At 37.6% G+C, this 16,665-nt stretch overlaps 1 protein-coding gene across 1 annotated transcript in view; it reads left to right on the plus strand.

The window, feature by feature from the left end:
- Positions 1-16,665, plus strand: part of CNTNAP2 (contactin associated protein 2) — a 1,014,330-nt gene that overhangs the window by 900,479 nt on the left and 97,186 nt on the right. The window contains exon 16 of the mRNA XM_059850210.1: positions 4,414-4,584. Coding sequence (XP_059706193.1) covers positions 4,414-4,584 — 171 coding nt within the window. The remainder of the gene's footprint in view (positions 1-4,413; positions 4,585-16,665) is intronic.

Consider the following 16,665-nt stretch of genomic DNA (forward strand, 5'->3'; position numbering starts at 1 on the left):
TTTAAGATGTCCCTTCTCATTAACTTTTGTAGTAGGGCTGGTTTCTTGTGGCTACAGACTATCGCTGTTCTTGTAAAAATTATACCTTTGCAATTATAGTGCAGCCACCTGTCTGAGACTGAGTCTTTTTCGGAGCAGCAGAAGAGACACTTTTGTATCGTACAAATTACAAAGAACACTGTAACTCAGGGTTAGGAAAACTAATGAGAAGCAGTAAGAGTGTTTTGCAGGAGCTTAACAAGTTCAGTTTTAATTTTCACAGCAGAGGCAGAGCTGCGAGCAACCTTGGCACAAATTGAAACAGAATCACAAAGTGTTACTTGGTGCATTGAAGCCCCTCTGTCTCAACTATGGCTCTGATTCCTGCTTGGATCTAGGCATATATCCGTGGCAGTTTCCTCTGGCACTCTGGTCAGCAATTCCCTTTCCTGCCTCTGTGTGCCCTGAGGCCTGAGGCTTACTGCCATCACCAGGAAACATGCAATTTTATGAGAAATACAGCCATGCTTTGGAGATCTCCACACTTATCTTGAGTTGCAAACAACTGAAAAGGTTTGTCTGGTGTCTTGATTGATTTGTATTTATGCTTCCATGACAGCAGCATGCTCTGTACCTGTTTAATTGGTTTAAATCAAATTTAAACACCAAGTTTAAATAGAACTGCACAACAGAGCTGTGGTCTTCATTACAAAATTATAGCTGAGGTTTCAAAGAAGAAAGTAGAATTATAATGTCATATTTCAGATAATACAATAAAAATCGCCCTTAGACTCTAGTATTTTTATAAATTAAGAACTTATCATTTATAGTTTTCTTTCTAAATAAACTTCCTTTCCAACTTTCCGTCTGATACCCCTGCTACCATACTTCTACTCTGTGGTTTAAGTTCCAGTCCCAGTTTTCTCCATGTACAGCTTGTCAGCCTAAAGTGGGAGAAAAATGCCTGTAGTATCAATATGTTTCAACCGCTTGAGAAAAGAATTGTGACAATGTACCAAAGAAATTTTGAGGCATAGTGACTGATAAAAGTTCCTAGCAAGAAACTGTAATAATGTGTGTAAAGTGGATTTTTACACAGTATTTCCTTAGGGAGCCCATTTCTTATCAAAAGATATAATTTTAAGATAAAAATCATTATTTATGTTTGGCAAAACATTTCTATTGTACTCTTAATAAAAAGACTTTTTCCCCTTAAACTGATTTGAGATGAATGTATACCAGAGTGCAAAAATATGATTTTATCTTCATAGGAATTTCTCATGCATAGTCTTTGAAAATGTCTCTCTCAAGGGGCAGATTCTCCAATTCTGTCTGCATTGTTTATATTTATCCTCTCACCAATAACATCTGCAGACAAGGTTTTCTGCAAAGTCAAATCATAGCATTTTGAATTAAATCTAAAATCCTTAGTGATGGAGTTCTTCTGCAGGCTGGATGTATCTCTAAATAAAAATTGATTCATTTTGTTTCAATAAGAAGGTGATGAAGGCTCCATCTGAGCCCACCTGCCTATCTGGCCCTGCAGTGGCACTCAGAAGCAGCCGTCCTTCTTGCAAGTGTGCTGTGGTAAAGATGTGAAATCTTTGCCATAGGGCTGGACCCTGCTGGATAAACCCACAAACAGTACCAATCCTAAAAACTCTGAAATGTCCAGCTGGTCACATACAGCTGAAAACTGCTGCCCTATAAAGACAAACCAGCACTTGGGTTATGCACTCTCACAGTTAAGGATTTAACCCTCAGTGTCCCAGCATTGCAAACTAAGTCTATGTCAAATTGCATTTAATGGTTTCAAGTTTGCAAGACAAATAAAAATATTTAAATACAATACTGCAAAATATATAGCTGTTTCACATAGCAGGTCCTACTCTTATTTACATTATTGAAATATTAATTATAATATTATACTGTATTGCTCTCTTTTGGTGAAGTGAGGTGGCTGGGACACCTTTCTCACTAAAGAGAGATTTGTCTCCAGTAGTACTTGAATTTTATAGCTCTCACATTCACAGCAATTTTACTTGTCATATGTTCTTCATATTTTAGGCTAAGTTTGGTGATATTCAAGGATTGCAAAGCTAGGGATCTAAAATACTTATTTAAGTTACAAAGACATTCAAGCATTTCTACAAGGTTATTCAGGGCAGCTAAATTAGCTCCTGAACAGAGATTGTATTAATATATTCCTGGCTTTTGGTCTGAGTCCCCCTTATTTCATGTGAGTTTATTCAGTAAAGGAAAAATTTTTTTGAGGGTCTGCCAGCAGCTAGCATATCTGTAGGTCCCAGGAAAATAAAATAGAGATGTCCAGGTACATCTGCAAATGGAAGAGCATATACAAAGTCCATCTGGACCCTGTATTTGCAGATTATTGACAAAGCACTCACGCATCTAGACCATAAGCAACCCGATATTGAGAGAGCACTTTGAAAAGTGAGAGCGAAAAAGACCTGAGACCACAAATGAAAATAAAATTCCAGACCTTTCTCATCTGTGCTGCTTTAGCACTAGGTACGTTTTCAGAGAACAACCTTGCAAATAATGAGCTGATATTTCTTGCCCACACAGGTTTATGATATGAAGATTATTGACATTTCCATAGAAATCTTAGGTAGCATTCAATCTGGAAATTACTCATTTGTATAAGGAGGATAAATAGAAATACCTGTTGAAAACTAGCTGATCTAGCCTAACTGGTTAATTCACTAACCCATACCTGTTTCATGAATGCCTATTTCTTCCTATTTTCACTGCTCAAATGTGTGTTTGCACATATCCACACATAAAATCTCAATTACAACTTTCCTCCTGGGATGCATTGAACTAAATGGAAAATGGCTTCTTTTTTCAAATACCCTAAACCCTTGAGAGAGGCAGAATTACAATGGAGGGTACAGAATAGTACTATGGAAAGTAATAGTATGCTTTTATTCATACCTAAAAACATCTGCTAATTCAGATGTTCAATTTAAAATTGAATAGATATTAATAATTACTCAAATAATAAAACTTCTGGAATGTGTGTGGGCCAGTAGTGTAATATACCATCACAGCTGATCTTCTGAAGCTTCAGCCATCCTCATTCATATTCCTCCAGTGCTAACCAGACAAATAATAGCATTATCACCTACTTCAGTAATCAAACAATGGAAAACCAATATCTGGGACTTTGGACTGGAATGGAAAGTAGTAGTATTGTGTTTATTAGCTGGAATGCTGAGGATTCAGCTGTGATGGCATCATGAGTTATATTCTAATGCATTTCTGAAGCTGGATACATAAGCATTCTGATGAAACTAGAATGAGCTCTTTCAGTCTCTCATTGGCTTACTCTATCACCAATATCATCATCATAGAATCATTATAACATGGTCTGGCTTGGAAGAGACCTTAAAGATTGTCTAGTTTCAACATCCCTGCTGTGGATAGGGATACCTTCCACTAGACCAGCTGCTCAGAAACCTATTCAGCCTGGCCTTGAACACTTCCAGGGATTGGGCATCCACAGCTTCCCTGGGCAACCTGTTCCAGTGTGTCACCACCATCACAGTAAAAATTTCTTTCCAATATCTAATCTAAATCTACTGGCTATCAATTTGAAGCCATTCCCTCTTGCCCTGTTACTGCGTGCCCTTGTAAGGAGTCCCTCTCCATCTTTCATGTACCTCCCTTCAGGTACTGGAAGGCAGGAACTGGGTAACCCCAAAGTCTTCTCTTATGAATCTTATGATCTTCTTATTAAGAGAATCTTACCTCCTCTTATATCTTATGACTTCTTTTTTGCATTGTATTGCTACCTTGCACTGAATTTGACTGTCATTCTAGCTAAAATACAGTAATGGCTCTTGGATGTTATTAATGATTATATTTGTCCAGTGGGAATGTACTAGCAGACTATTAGGTGCACATGTTAATTGTGTCTTTATTGATTAGCTTCATTTACTGGATATTTCCTGTGATTTAAATTAATTTACTTCTGCTAGACATGACTACACTTTCAGGAGGGGATGTAGGTGTGTGAATAATTTTGAAGACAAGTAAGTCACACACGCAGCAATATATGAAAGCAAAACATGTGCCTGAGGTGAGGCAGACACCAAATTAGTGTTTTGCCCTTCTGTCTGATCTCCCATGACAGTGTTTCTATAATAGACATACAATAACAACATTTGAGTATGAATGGATATTACAAATTAAGAGCTTGAAAATAAATTTACCGTTAACATGCTCTATCTTCTGAAACCTGACACACCATGCCGAGAAAAACAAAACAGAGGAAGCAAGAATCAAGGTGCTTGGGGTTCTTTCTTCAGCACAGACAGCACTGTAGCATAGATGAACCTTAAAATCTCCAACCTTTCCAACAGCTTCAAGGGAGCACTGAAACATGTCTTTCCTGTCTATCCTCTGCAGGGAATTACTGGAATGCGGCTTCTTTCATTACTTCATCATCTTACCTCCACTTCTCCACCTTCCAAGGGGAAACCAGTGCAGACATCTCTTTCTACTTCAAAACATCAGCCTCAGATGGGGTGTTCCTTGAGAACCTGGGGAACACTGACTTCATCAAACTGGAGCTGAAATGTAAGTATTGGCTTCCTATTACTACTCTTGGCAGTTGAAGTATTATGTTGAATAGCAGCTTTTAAAAAATGTTTTAGTAAAATGTGCAAGCTGTCTAAATCCTGGAAAAGCTTCCAAATCAAGCTGCTGGACATGTTTTCAAGTTGCCTTTTGTGAAAGTAGTGCTTGAAGTATATTTGAATTGTTTATTGAGGAGAAAATACAAAGACAAATAAAACTGGTAACATCAATTACAAAAATGACACTGACCTGAAAAGGGCTTTCAAAATTGCATGTCAGAATTATTTCTTCAAAATTTATGTCTTCGGCTCTGTGTGCTTTTCTATTTTATTTCATGGTTGCTTTGGAAACAGGGGAAAGAAGGAAAAAAAGGAGGCACTATCCTAATCAGCATTGCAAGGAGCCAAAGAGCTGAAAACTTGCATATGGTATTTAAAAGTCATAAAATATCTCATAAAAATAAATCTTTATCAGCATTATCTGTTAATAAAATCGCTGATCTGAAAAAGAGGGTATAATGACACCAAGAGGTAAGTCAATTTTATTATTCAAACCATTTTTAATGGCCCAGGGGCAAACTTTCCAAGGAAGGTGCTGAAATCCTCAGCCGTGCCTGAATTCTGCTTGGTGGAGTTGAAGCAGTTGAATTAAGGGAAACGTGTTTTATGTCTCCTTTGTTCTCTCCTGACCCTGCCATAAACGGGAGCAGGGAGAGGCCCTCTGTGCTGTGTGTGGTTGTTATTACAGCCTCTAGCAGCACATTGCAGCCTCCCTGCACTCCAGCACTGGGGCACTGGGAGAAGCTCCTTTCACTGCAGAAGCTGCTCATGGGTGCCAAGGACCCAGATCTAAATGCTAATGCAAGAAAGTCAGTGGTCATTGATGTTGAAAGTGAAGCAGTTGGCTTGTGGACCCTAAATAATCTGTACTTTTGTGCAGATTCAATGTGATTAACATGCACACATCTTATTTGAAAGCAAAGAGACATTTTCAACACTTTCCAAAGTTTAAACACACAAATCAGAATGTAGAAATTTAGAAACCACTAAGAGTCTCCTTTAAAATGCATTCAATTTTTTCCCTCCAGGTAAGAATAAAATACCAAGTTCCATTTGGGTGGCTTTTTTTTCTTTCTGTCTACAACAAATTTACACATTTCTTAATCCAATTTCTCTAATCTGCAACGTCAGTGAATCAAAATTGCTCCTATTGAGTCACAGGGAATGACTCTTATTTGCTTTACCAAGGGGCAAAGCCTTTTAATTATAAAGCAGCAGCGATTTTTAATTTCCCTTTGAATCTAAGTAGTTCTTACAGTCAGCTGAGGTGGACGTCTTCAGAGCTTCTTGCTCTTCTACTTCATGGAGGTGTTCTCAGCCACTGCAATCAGGCCAACCATGCTGTTGGTCACTTAGCTAAAAAGTGACACTATCAGTGTGTAAAGGTGACTTGACAGCAACTAATATTCTTTTGAGCTCAGCTCAGGGTAACTAATAATCATGCTGCAGTGGCTCGCTGAATAGAGGTACCAGTTCAAGAAAGTGGCAGTGTGCTCAGAGTATCATTTTACAGGACTTTAATTTTAAACCTTATTAAACCTGTGCTTGAGATCTGCTGACTTTGCTGAGACCTGGCATATGCATAAATTTAACCCTGCCTCATGTCCCTGAATCTAAACTTCAGATTATAAATTCTTGATGGAAGAAGTATCATCTGTATGAAAAGATGAAAAACTACTATAAGAACTATGTAGACTGTATTTGCTAAAAATACAAAGCAGTTCATTTGATATAGTTGCATTCACTCTACCCTTTTTCTCTGGAAACTATTGCTTGAAATTTTCAGAGCCTCAGGAAAAGGCCGTCCTGTGACTTAAGTGTTCTACAGGTCACAAATGAAAAAGTGGGTTCAGTAATAAAGAGAAACTCACCCTCTCTTCTAAATTACACATTTATTAATGAATATTTGTTTTACGTATTTTTTGAGGGTTTTTTTGTTCTAGTCTGCACTTACAGTTTTCTGTAATTCATTTAAATGAAGAGTAAAGTTTCAGAATATCAGAAGTACCTTACATGGCTCTACAGTAAAGTTTGCTGCTTCTTAAGTCTGTTTCCTTTTTATAGAAATCCTGTAAAATTAATATGTGAATTTGTTCCTAAATAGGAACATAAATTTATGTCAGTAAGGTAATTACAGAATTATCTCCAAACTCTGACGAAGCTTTCCTTTGGCAAGCTGCTTTTTGGCTACTTGTTACATTCTCTAATAGAATAGCTATTACATAAAAAGCTGTAATACATAAAAAGACCATCTTTTCACGTACAAAACCCATCACCACATATTTACTGAAAGCTGTTTTGATTTACCCAGTGGATTGCTTTTGTCTGTTCATTGCCTTCTCATACAGGTACAGTTCTCACTGGAGAAGGATGACTTCCTACAAAGCCGGTTCTAGACTTCTTTACTTTTTACCATTCCAAAAGGAAAATGTTAAAATCAGCATCCTGCATGTAGAAATTCTATTTTCCTTTTCCCTTATGTGCAAAATAGCTGTGTGTACCGGTAATACATGGTTAATGATGCATAAGCTGAGCTCTGTAGACCAGAAACAGAAAGGTTCTACAGTATCCAGTATTTTAATCAGCTTGCTGCACTTGGTGAATGCATTAGGGAAACAAGTCATTCAGTCTATTAAAATTCTTAGTTCCAAGTCTTTGGAAAGGAGTTTGCATGTTTTATTTTGAGCACAAAAGTGGTTACTAGGAACACTCATTAAATAATTTTACTGCCTTCTGTCTTTGAGTCTAATAATTCTTGAGCCTTATATTGTCTTAGGGTCTAATAATTGTGCAGATTTTCTAACTCTCCTGACTCTTATGAAAAAGAGGTGACATTTGCAGTATCTTGAAGAGTAACTTCACATGCCTTCAGCAAAACCTCAGATTGCCATCTCTGAGGAGGGGGGAGAGAGGAAGAAAGGGAAGACCACAGGTTTTTTTATTTCAGAAATAGCTTTTGCAAACAGCTGACAAGGAATGGTGTCAAGAAAAAACCAGGGATAAAATGCTACTATGAATGTGGCTGAAGACTTTAGCTATTCCATTTATCAAGTAACTCCTCTGGCAGGCTTGTTGTTGTCACCATGCATGGAACAGTTGACAGAGATGCAGAATTACCTGAAGCCTCAATTTTTACATACACCAGTAAATCTACAGAACCCCATTGTTTTCACAGCTGGCTGGTCAGTTGACAATGGCTAGAATTGCTTAGAAAAGTGGTAGTTTAATAATTTTTCTGTAAGGTAGGGCTTCCATCTCTGGTCAAAATTTCCAGATTATTTCAAAATTAAAACTGGTTTTTAGAGTGAGAAAGAGAGGATGCATTCTCTTTTTTAATGCTTTATCTTTTTTTCCTATCTATTTTGTACATTTATGAAATATGGACTGAAGATTTTAAAGTTATACTATGAAAATGTAGCTACTTCATACATGAGATGCTTGTCAAATAAATCACATTTGAATTTTCTGTTTGAGAGATATCCCAAGTCTTGGAAAAGATTTGCTCCTGAAAGCAAATTTTGAAGGAGGCTTATTTGTAGTAATTTGGGAAGAAGCACCTATCAACACTGTTTCCAGAAAATTCTCAATGACACTGTCATATAATTCTAATGAAAGAGCAATTCTACTCGCTTCTGTAGCTCCTCTCATCCCAGCACCTCCAAGAAATCCACAGACACTAATGAATTGTGTCTCAGTGTTACTATTCTGAAGTAAACAGCAAGTCACTTTTGCAATTGGAAAAAAAATGAGGCTTAAAGGTAAAGGTCAGTTTGTGTTTGGTCCTGGCATTAACATGGAAGAGGAAAGATCTTTCTTATTAATTTTTGTAAAAAGCTGGGAACATTTATAAACAGAGCATTCAAGGATGTCTCTTGGCTGATAAGCCCTAAAAGTGCCCTAAAAGTCTCCCCAAGGAGTGGTCACTGGGCAGCTGTGAAAGGGACCATATGGAGGGGCTTGCTAATGAGAGCAGTGCCATGGCTGCAGGATGGGTGCCCTTGCTCTGTGGGCAGGGGATGCTCAGGGCACTCTAATACCTGACATTTGCACATGGCAGGTCCCGTGCTGCTCCTGGGGCTCAGCTGTTTCTACACTACTTAGGTGAGACATAAGTAACTCCTCCAAAATCAGACAAGTGACAGTGACAGATGAGGGACCATGATTCCCATGGCTGTTTGGTTCTGCCCAAAAAGTGTTCATTCCTCCAGGCTGAATGCTCTAACACATGACTGATTAATATATTTTCTTGCAAATTTTAATAATTCCATCATGTCTTTCTCTAGAGGCATCCTAAAACGCAACACTACCATATCAATGAGTTTTCCACATGATGCTCAAAGTCCCATAGGTTAAAATAAATGCAGCTTATGTTTTCCACCACTTGGTTTTTCACCTCAGTTAGGAAACTGGTGTGACCTTCATTGTTTCTTTTAATTGAGTTGTTATTTTGTCTTCCTAGCAGAAGGTCACTTTTTTATAAAACATCCCCCTAGGAAAGCATGTTGCATTAGCCACATGTCAAAGAATGCATAGGACACTGAGGAATATCTTCATCCCAGAGGCCCACAAGAAGTTATTAAATTAAGTGGAAAAATATTACATTTCTTCTGGGAAATTTATGACCCAAATGTTTTTACAACTTGCAAGCTGTACTTGCAAGCTGTCATTCTATTCCAGGACAATAGGAAAGTTTCAAACAACCAAAAGAAAACCTGGTCTGAGGAACTGCAAGCACTGTTCTTTGAAAGACAAGATTCTGTTTCAGATGAGGCAGGTGATGCAGAGATGCCTGATATTCCAACAAACCAATTTATGACTCATCTGAGAAGACTAGTTCCACCTCTACTTTGTTCCAAGTTAGCAGATGGGGATAGGCGCACAGTCTGGCATGTGGGAGCCAGCCAAAGGCAGCAAATAAACAATCCAGCTGGGGAACAGGCTAAAACTGACCAGTGGAAAATCTTAGTCACAGGGATGTGGGGAACTTAAGGCCACCTTCTGTAACTGGCTTTGATGTTGGCAGCCTATAGTTACAGGTTGCTTTACTTTGGTGTCCCTCAATGTCAATATGGCATTCATGACCTGTGCAGTGCATCCCCTCAGCATTACCCCTCTCCTTTCAAGTGTGATTGGATGCCTTTCTCATTGCCATAAATGCCACTTTAAAAGTAATTTCATGTGCAGTGTCTTATAAATCAGTAAGAGCTCACACAAAGTTCAAAGTGGTTGACATTCAAAGAGCATAGGTGTCCCAGACTTTGCTTTGCACTAAAACCATGCAACACGTGGCAAACCATTGCTGGCACTACCACTCAGTAGTTCATCTCAGCTCTTCGTCCTTATTTCCAGTCTACTTCCATGCTGACACTACAGAGGCTTTGTTACCTTCCTCATGTGTGCTAATCATTTTTATGCAGAAAGCAAATATTTGCACAAAATTGCCAGATGCTATAGGCATATGACAGAAACAAACCTTCTGGGTCCTTGAGTTTAGATCCTCACAGTCACAGACAAACAAAATGTATAACCTGTGTCTAGCTCCCTAAATTTATGCAACTCTCTGTTGAATCTTTGCCAGCTGGGCAACTGTTTCAGACTCACATCTTTTTTTTTTTTAAGAAGTCTTCTAATTCCTAACAGTTTGGTTTGCATCTTTTCTTCACAGCCATGCATTCTTGTTTCAGTATTGTTCTTTGGCTGAACTACTTGTCTTCACTTCCTAGCATTTACTCTCCCCTTGTATGCTTACGGTGCAATCATATCTTCTCTCAGCTCTTAATTGCTGTGTTAAGCAAGACAAACTCACATAATCTCTTCTCATAAGATATTTTGTCTTGTTCCATTCTCTGGTTAAGTTAATAAGGTTCTCCCTACTCACTGCCCCTTGAATTCTCTCTTAAACACAGGTAATCCAAACTATGGACATTAATTCTGATAATGGTTTAGCAGTGCCCTCCACAATGACATTAATTCTTGTGCTGTGCATTTGTCCTAGGAATTTTTGGCTGATTACACTGGAGTACTGTTTATGTACTATTTTCTGACCTCTCCAACCTTGTGTTACTGGACAAAAAAAAAAAAAAAAAAAAAAAATAGACATGTGCTGACTACTTGCGCAAAGGAATTTATTATAATACCAAATATGACTTGACCCAAACCAAAGTAGAGGTCCTCTAATTTTCTGATGACCTATACTTCACCCATCTCATCAACAATCTCTGCAATTCTGTTTTCCATCTCTGCTCTTTCCAGAAAAAAGAAATCAAATATGTTAAATCTATAACAATTCTCTTCTTCCAAAAATCAGAGGGTTTTTTAATCAAAGAAGGATATCCATTGTGTTGACTATGGTAAACCCATTATATGCTTTCATATTGTTTGTGTCTGCCTTACATTAGGCAATGATATCTATTTCACTTGCTGATTTTATGGCCGGTCTTACCTTGATTGACTGCAGGGCAAACTCTTGTCAGTAAGTAACTAAAGATATGGTAAAACCATTTGTTTACACATTCTTTCCAATTACCAGTAATTTGAAGTTAAAAGACTCCAAAAAACTCTCATTATTTTATACCCTTATGTAGGCTGGTGTGAACCGAAGCCAATCACAAACATCTCAGCTCCCCCATCTCCAGAATACATCAGGAGAGCATCCAGACAGTTCCTCCTGCAATTCCCACCCGGTGTTCTCCTCTTGGGACAAACCTCTCTGCCCATAAGAGAGAGCAGAAAGGAGGGGTGGGGGAGGATGCACACGATCACCTGACTGTCTTTTGTCACTGTCTCTCCTACCTTTAATCCCATCACCAACATCATGCCATAACTTGAAGTGCCGTGAGTAAGGAAATCTGAAAGGGTCCAACCAAGCTTCATTGTTTCCTCACACTATGTGACCTGAACCCAGTGGGACTTCCGGGCCTAAATTATTTAGATATTTTTGGGAATCATTCTTCTGAGTGGATAAAGAGAATCTTGGTCCTCTAAAAACTACTTTTTTTCTCTAAGCTGAACTTTTTAGATAAAGTGTTAGTAATTGTTCTCTTAGCCTATTGAAAGTCTAAATTAATCTTTATCGGTTCTACCGAGGCAATTCAGCTTTAAAGTAGAAAAAGGTTTTCTGTGACTAAAAGATTAGCTATAATGAAAGTGGAGGTGTTTTTAATAATAATACAGTGGTATCCATGGTGCTTAAAATATTTATGCAGATGGTTAATTCAAATTATGTCAACAGACTGATTCAAGTAAATATAATTATTTTCTCCCTAGGTGTTTGTAGGTAGATGCTAAATGTTCATATAGAGTTCTGGTCACAGATTTTATAACACTTTGAAGCATTTCGTTATGGTTTAAATGGTAATTTAAAAAAAATCAGTTTAAATCATGATGGAAATTAATTCTTTGTTAAATCATGTTCCATTCGGGTTCTGTCTTTTTATCTTGCCTTGCTACAGTTGTTCTAAAGAAAATGTATATTTCTACTCACAACTTTTTGTTTAGAAACTTTGAACACATATAATTTCTTACATTTTAAAAGGAAATAAAAACTTAATGTAAAATTTTGTTAAAAAGTTAATAAAATTTTTAAAGAGCATGAAAGTAGTTACTATCGCAAGGCTGCTATAATGTTATCTTGCATAATTTAGATTTTTTTTTTATACCCTCTTGATCTAAATGTCTTGAGTTTGTTTTTAAAAAAGAGCTTTTGGTCTCAAACCATGCAATGCAGACAGCTCTCTACTTGTATGAAATCTTAGAAACAAATGTTTTATAAATACATGAATCCTCTCATTCACCATTTTATGTTTTCCACTGCTACAGCAGGAAACAGGAACAGGTCTCCTGTTGGCTTTACATTTCCTGAGACTCATGCATAATCCAGCAAAATAGTTCACAAAAGGTGGCTAAACCAGGCACCTCCCTCACTCACATACTCCATCAAGTTTTCTACCTCTAATTACCATGAAATCTAAGATATTTTTACCTCCAAAAGATCAGTTCTGTTTCTCACTCTTGTACCTCTCCATGATACTTCTGGTTTGTATTTCTAGTAGGTACTTCTTCCTGCTGCAGGATAAAAAGCAAACAATACCAAAGATACCTTCTTCCATCTTGGGAAATCTGTCCTGGATTTTGGCAGCTATGAATTATGACAAGTATATTTTCCAGAGCAGAAAATCTTTGAGTCAAACTTTTGATAAAAGTTTGAGTTATCTGGGACACAGTTAGCTGGGTCCATCTACCCCACCCCCTCATGCGCTCCCTTTTCACATACAGAGTTACTGCACTAAAAACAAAATTGAGTCATATTTTTGGATGGCTTTTTTTATTGTGGCAGTAAAGTGCATAGTGCAACGGGGTTCTTACCCTGATGGTGACCCTGGACAGCCACAGAGAAATAAATAGCCATGAAAAATTGCTTATAAAAGAGGCACTACAAATGACAAAACTTACACAGCCAGGCAGAAGAATCAATAAATTCATATCATCATGAGACCGTGATGTGATGCAAAAGTTTTTCAGTAGCTACCACCCAGGCACCTAAACACCTTTGCAAGTCTTAGCCACAGGCCACAGCAGAACTTACAGCTAATAAACAAATTACAGAATAAGGAAAGCACCACAGAAGAAGAAAAAAAGGGCACAAGGAATGTGCTTTCATAAAAGCACATCACAGAAAAGTGACAGTCTGGATATTTAGTTTTCAAACCTGCACCAGGCTCTTACCGCTTTAAGTATGATGCACAATTTACAGTTTTGACTGATTTTTATTGCATTCAAATGTGACATATTTGAGAGGAGCGTCGATATCCTTGTGTCTGTTTGTAAGCACTTAAACACATTGCTCAGCAGCTTCAAAACTGAGCCAAATTCATAATAATTTTTCACAGTAAAATAAGCCACTCTCTCTTCTCCAAAAACCGCTCTGACGCTTTACCATTCTCAGGCAAAATCTGATTTCATGAACATTACCACCTGCTTTTATTTTGCCTTTCATCCAAAAAAAATAGCTATCAGTTACACAAAACCCTTTATATGCTGCATGGGAGAGCTCTGTTCTGCTGTCTCTGTTTCCCCCTTGTTGTGCTGCCTTCTGTTGTATGGGAGCAATTCAGTTTCATGGTAAAGTGCAGCAGTTAAAAGGATATAATGAAGTATATTATAAGCCACTACAGACAGGAGAACACACATCTCCTCCCCTTTTCCACTCAGTGCACTGACTACAGTTCCCTTTGTGTGAATCATCTGCCACAAAAGAGACCAGGAGATATTGCTACTGTATTTTTCTTAAGCATTAGTAACTCTCATGAGATGAATCAACAGACCTTCAATGAGTCACCGTTCCTGTTCCTTCCTTCTTTCCAGGCAGCTAAGTAGTTATCAGAAGAGAACTGGCTGGATGGGAGGTAACATCTATCTGAAATTGTATTTATTGCCTTAGAAATAAAGCAACTGGGTTTTTTTCAAGTCCTGCTCTAACCATCTAATGGTTGGCTTTAAACAAGGCATTTCACATCTCTTTTCTTTGGTTCCTTGTTTATGCAGGACTGATAATTTTTTGTTTTGTTTTGTTTTGTTCTTATTGCCCATGGCTGAAAATTGCTGTATCAACTAAAATACAACCATAAAAACTATGGAAGTTGTTTCCAAGTGTTTATCTACAAGACAGTTGCAGTGTAATTAGCATAACTGAAGTAATTAATAAATAATGATAATAAATAATTTTTTTCTTAGGGCATATTTGGCCTTTGCATGATCTTTTATGAGAAAACTTGGTACTTCCATTAACTCAATTATTTTTGTCCCCCAAAGCAATCTAATGTACTGTGTAGGAAGACTGGTATTTATTTTTGAGTGGTTCATTGGCAGTCAAGATTATTTCAAAGTGAGATAAAATAACTTAGCTTTTATCAAAATCAAATCCCTCCTTATCTTTGTCCTTACACAGATGTTTACTCATGATGAAAAAGGTGTTGTACTGAGTTCTGATGTCCCTTCATTTTGAGCTACAGTAGAGCTATGCCTTTCCAAAATATTGCAAGTTGTGTAAGTGCACGTCTGCCAGTAGAAAGGGAACTGCTGTCTCTCTGCAAGTTGAGAGAAGCCAGGAATTTTTTTTTTTTTTTTTTTTTTTTTTTTTTTTTTTTTTTTTTTTTTACTACCTTGCACCTGGAGAGTTTTTGGCCAGTTTCAGGTGGCCTGTGTGCAGTGCAGTACAGTACTTCTGAGTTAACTGGTATATATTGTATATTTAAGATGAAAACCACAGGTGAAGATAATGTGGCTCAGCATGGATACAATAGGTTATTACAGTAGAGAGAGTCTATTCCGACACAGGAAATGAAAGAAAAAAACCCAACTAGTTATTCAGTCAGACTGACAAATATATCAAAAAATGTTGGATCAGTCATAAAATGAAATTATGAAAGAATTATTTTAATATATTTTATTCCCATTAATCCAAAGATGTTTTGTTCCTGCAAACTGAAACTAGAATTTAGACTTATTACCTGTCCAGTTGTTGAAATTACTGGTCCATCTGTAAACGCTACTAAGCAGAAGATATTAAAGAATTGTGAAGGAAGAAGGGCAATGATGCATTAAAGTTCACTTCTTTTAAATATATAGCAAAGCAATTTATTTGTGCACAGTCTTGTTTTACAATGTACCAACATAGTCATACGCATAAGAAAAGAGCAGCTCTTGCTGAATCAGGTCAACATCTCTCAGTAGATCTGATTCCCTGTCCATTCTCGAGGAAATGTCACTACAAGTTTACAGCTGCCAGATGTAGATACTGCACACAGCAGAGACTGAATCAAGTGCCTTCAGGCTGCAGACCAAATGGTGGAGAAAATGAGGATCAAAAATATGAGGATAGACACTTTAGGGGTGCCTTTCCTGAATTCAACAAAGCATTTTCCTTTATTTTTCATTCTCATACAATTTTTTTTTGGTGTGCAGGATACTTTGAAAATTTCAAGATAAAAATAAACTGAAAAGGTCATAAGAAGCTTCAGACATTCTGAAGAGTGATATATTCCTAATGAAATTGCACAGGAATTGAATAAGTTCTGTTCACCGTAAACGTCCACCAAATCTTTACTCTTTGGGAAAAAAATCCACCCTTGAATTACTATTTGTAGCTTTTCTAAATATTATGTTATAATTTCTTCCAAAAATTTTATGATTAAAGCCATTCAGCTTCATGTTTTCATTCCTTTAACTTTCATTTATAAGTTAATTTCCCTTCTCCTTTCTATACACGTTTATAGACTTACGGAAGGTAAAATGAGCTTAAAAATATTTCCTCCAGGCAGAAAGAATTTCACTGGGAGAAATCAGCAATACTGTTACAGTATGTCAGAAATCACTAATATTTAAAACTAACTTTACAGACACATCATCAAAATGTTAATGCCAAGAGCTGTACTTCTTACTGTACATCTTTTTTTGCTGGGAAGTAGTATTTTACCAATACATATGGTAATCTCTCTTCCCACACATCTCAAGTCCCTGAACATCAGGGCAGGGACTGGGAGGAAAAGGTTTCTCTCATTGCAACTCAGCTCAGCTTCAAGATTCCCTGAGGAACGTGAATGAGCGTAGAGCCCTGGGACTGACAAGATGCATCCCATGGTCCTGAGAGAATTTGCTACTGTAGTTGCCAAGCTATGCTCTGTGATATTTGAAATACCATGACACTCAGGCAAAGTCTCCAGTGACTGGGAAAAGGCAAAGAAGAGAGCCCTGTGAACTCCTGGTCAGCCTTAACTCTCTGGCTGGTAAGATCATAGCACAGATCCTCCTGGAAGCTGTGTCAAGGCATATGCATGACAGGGAGGTGATTAGAGAAGCCAACATGGCTTTATCAAGAGAAAATTGTGCCTGACTAACCATCAGCCAGTTCTCTCAGGACTCTGGGAGAATATCTCCTTGGGTTCCATAGACTTATGGACATTCGGGTTCCTCAGATGGTCATGAGCCTGATCTCTATTGTAGTGAGAAGTTCTTTGCTCTCCCA

Source organism: Haemorhous mexicanus, chromosome 1, assembly GCF_027477595.1.
Source record: "Haemorhous mexicanus isolate bHaeMex1 chromosome 1, bHaeMex1.pri, whole genome shotgun sequence".
Taxonomy (NCBI): domain Eukaryota; kingdom Metazoa; phylum Chordata; class Aves; order Passeriformes; family Fringillidae; genus Haemorhous; species Haemorhous mexicanus.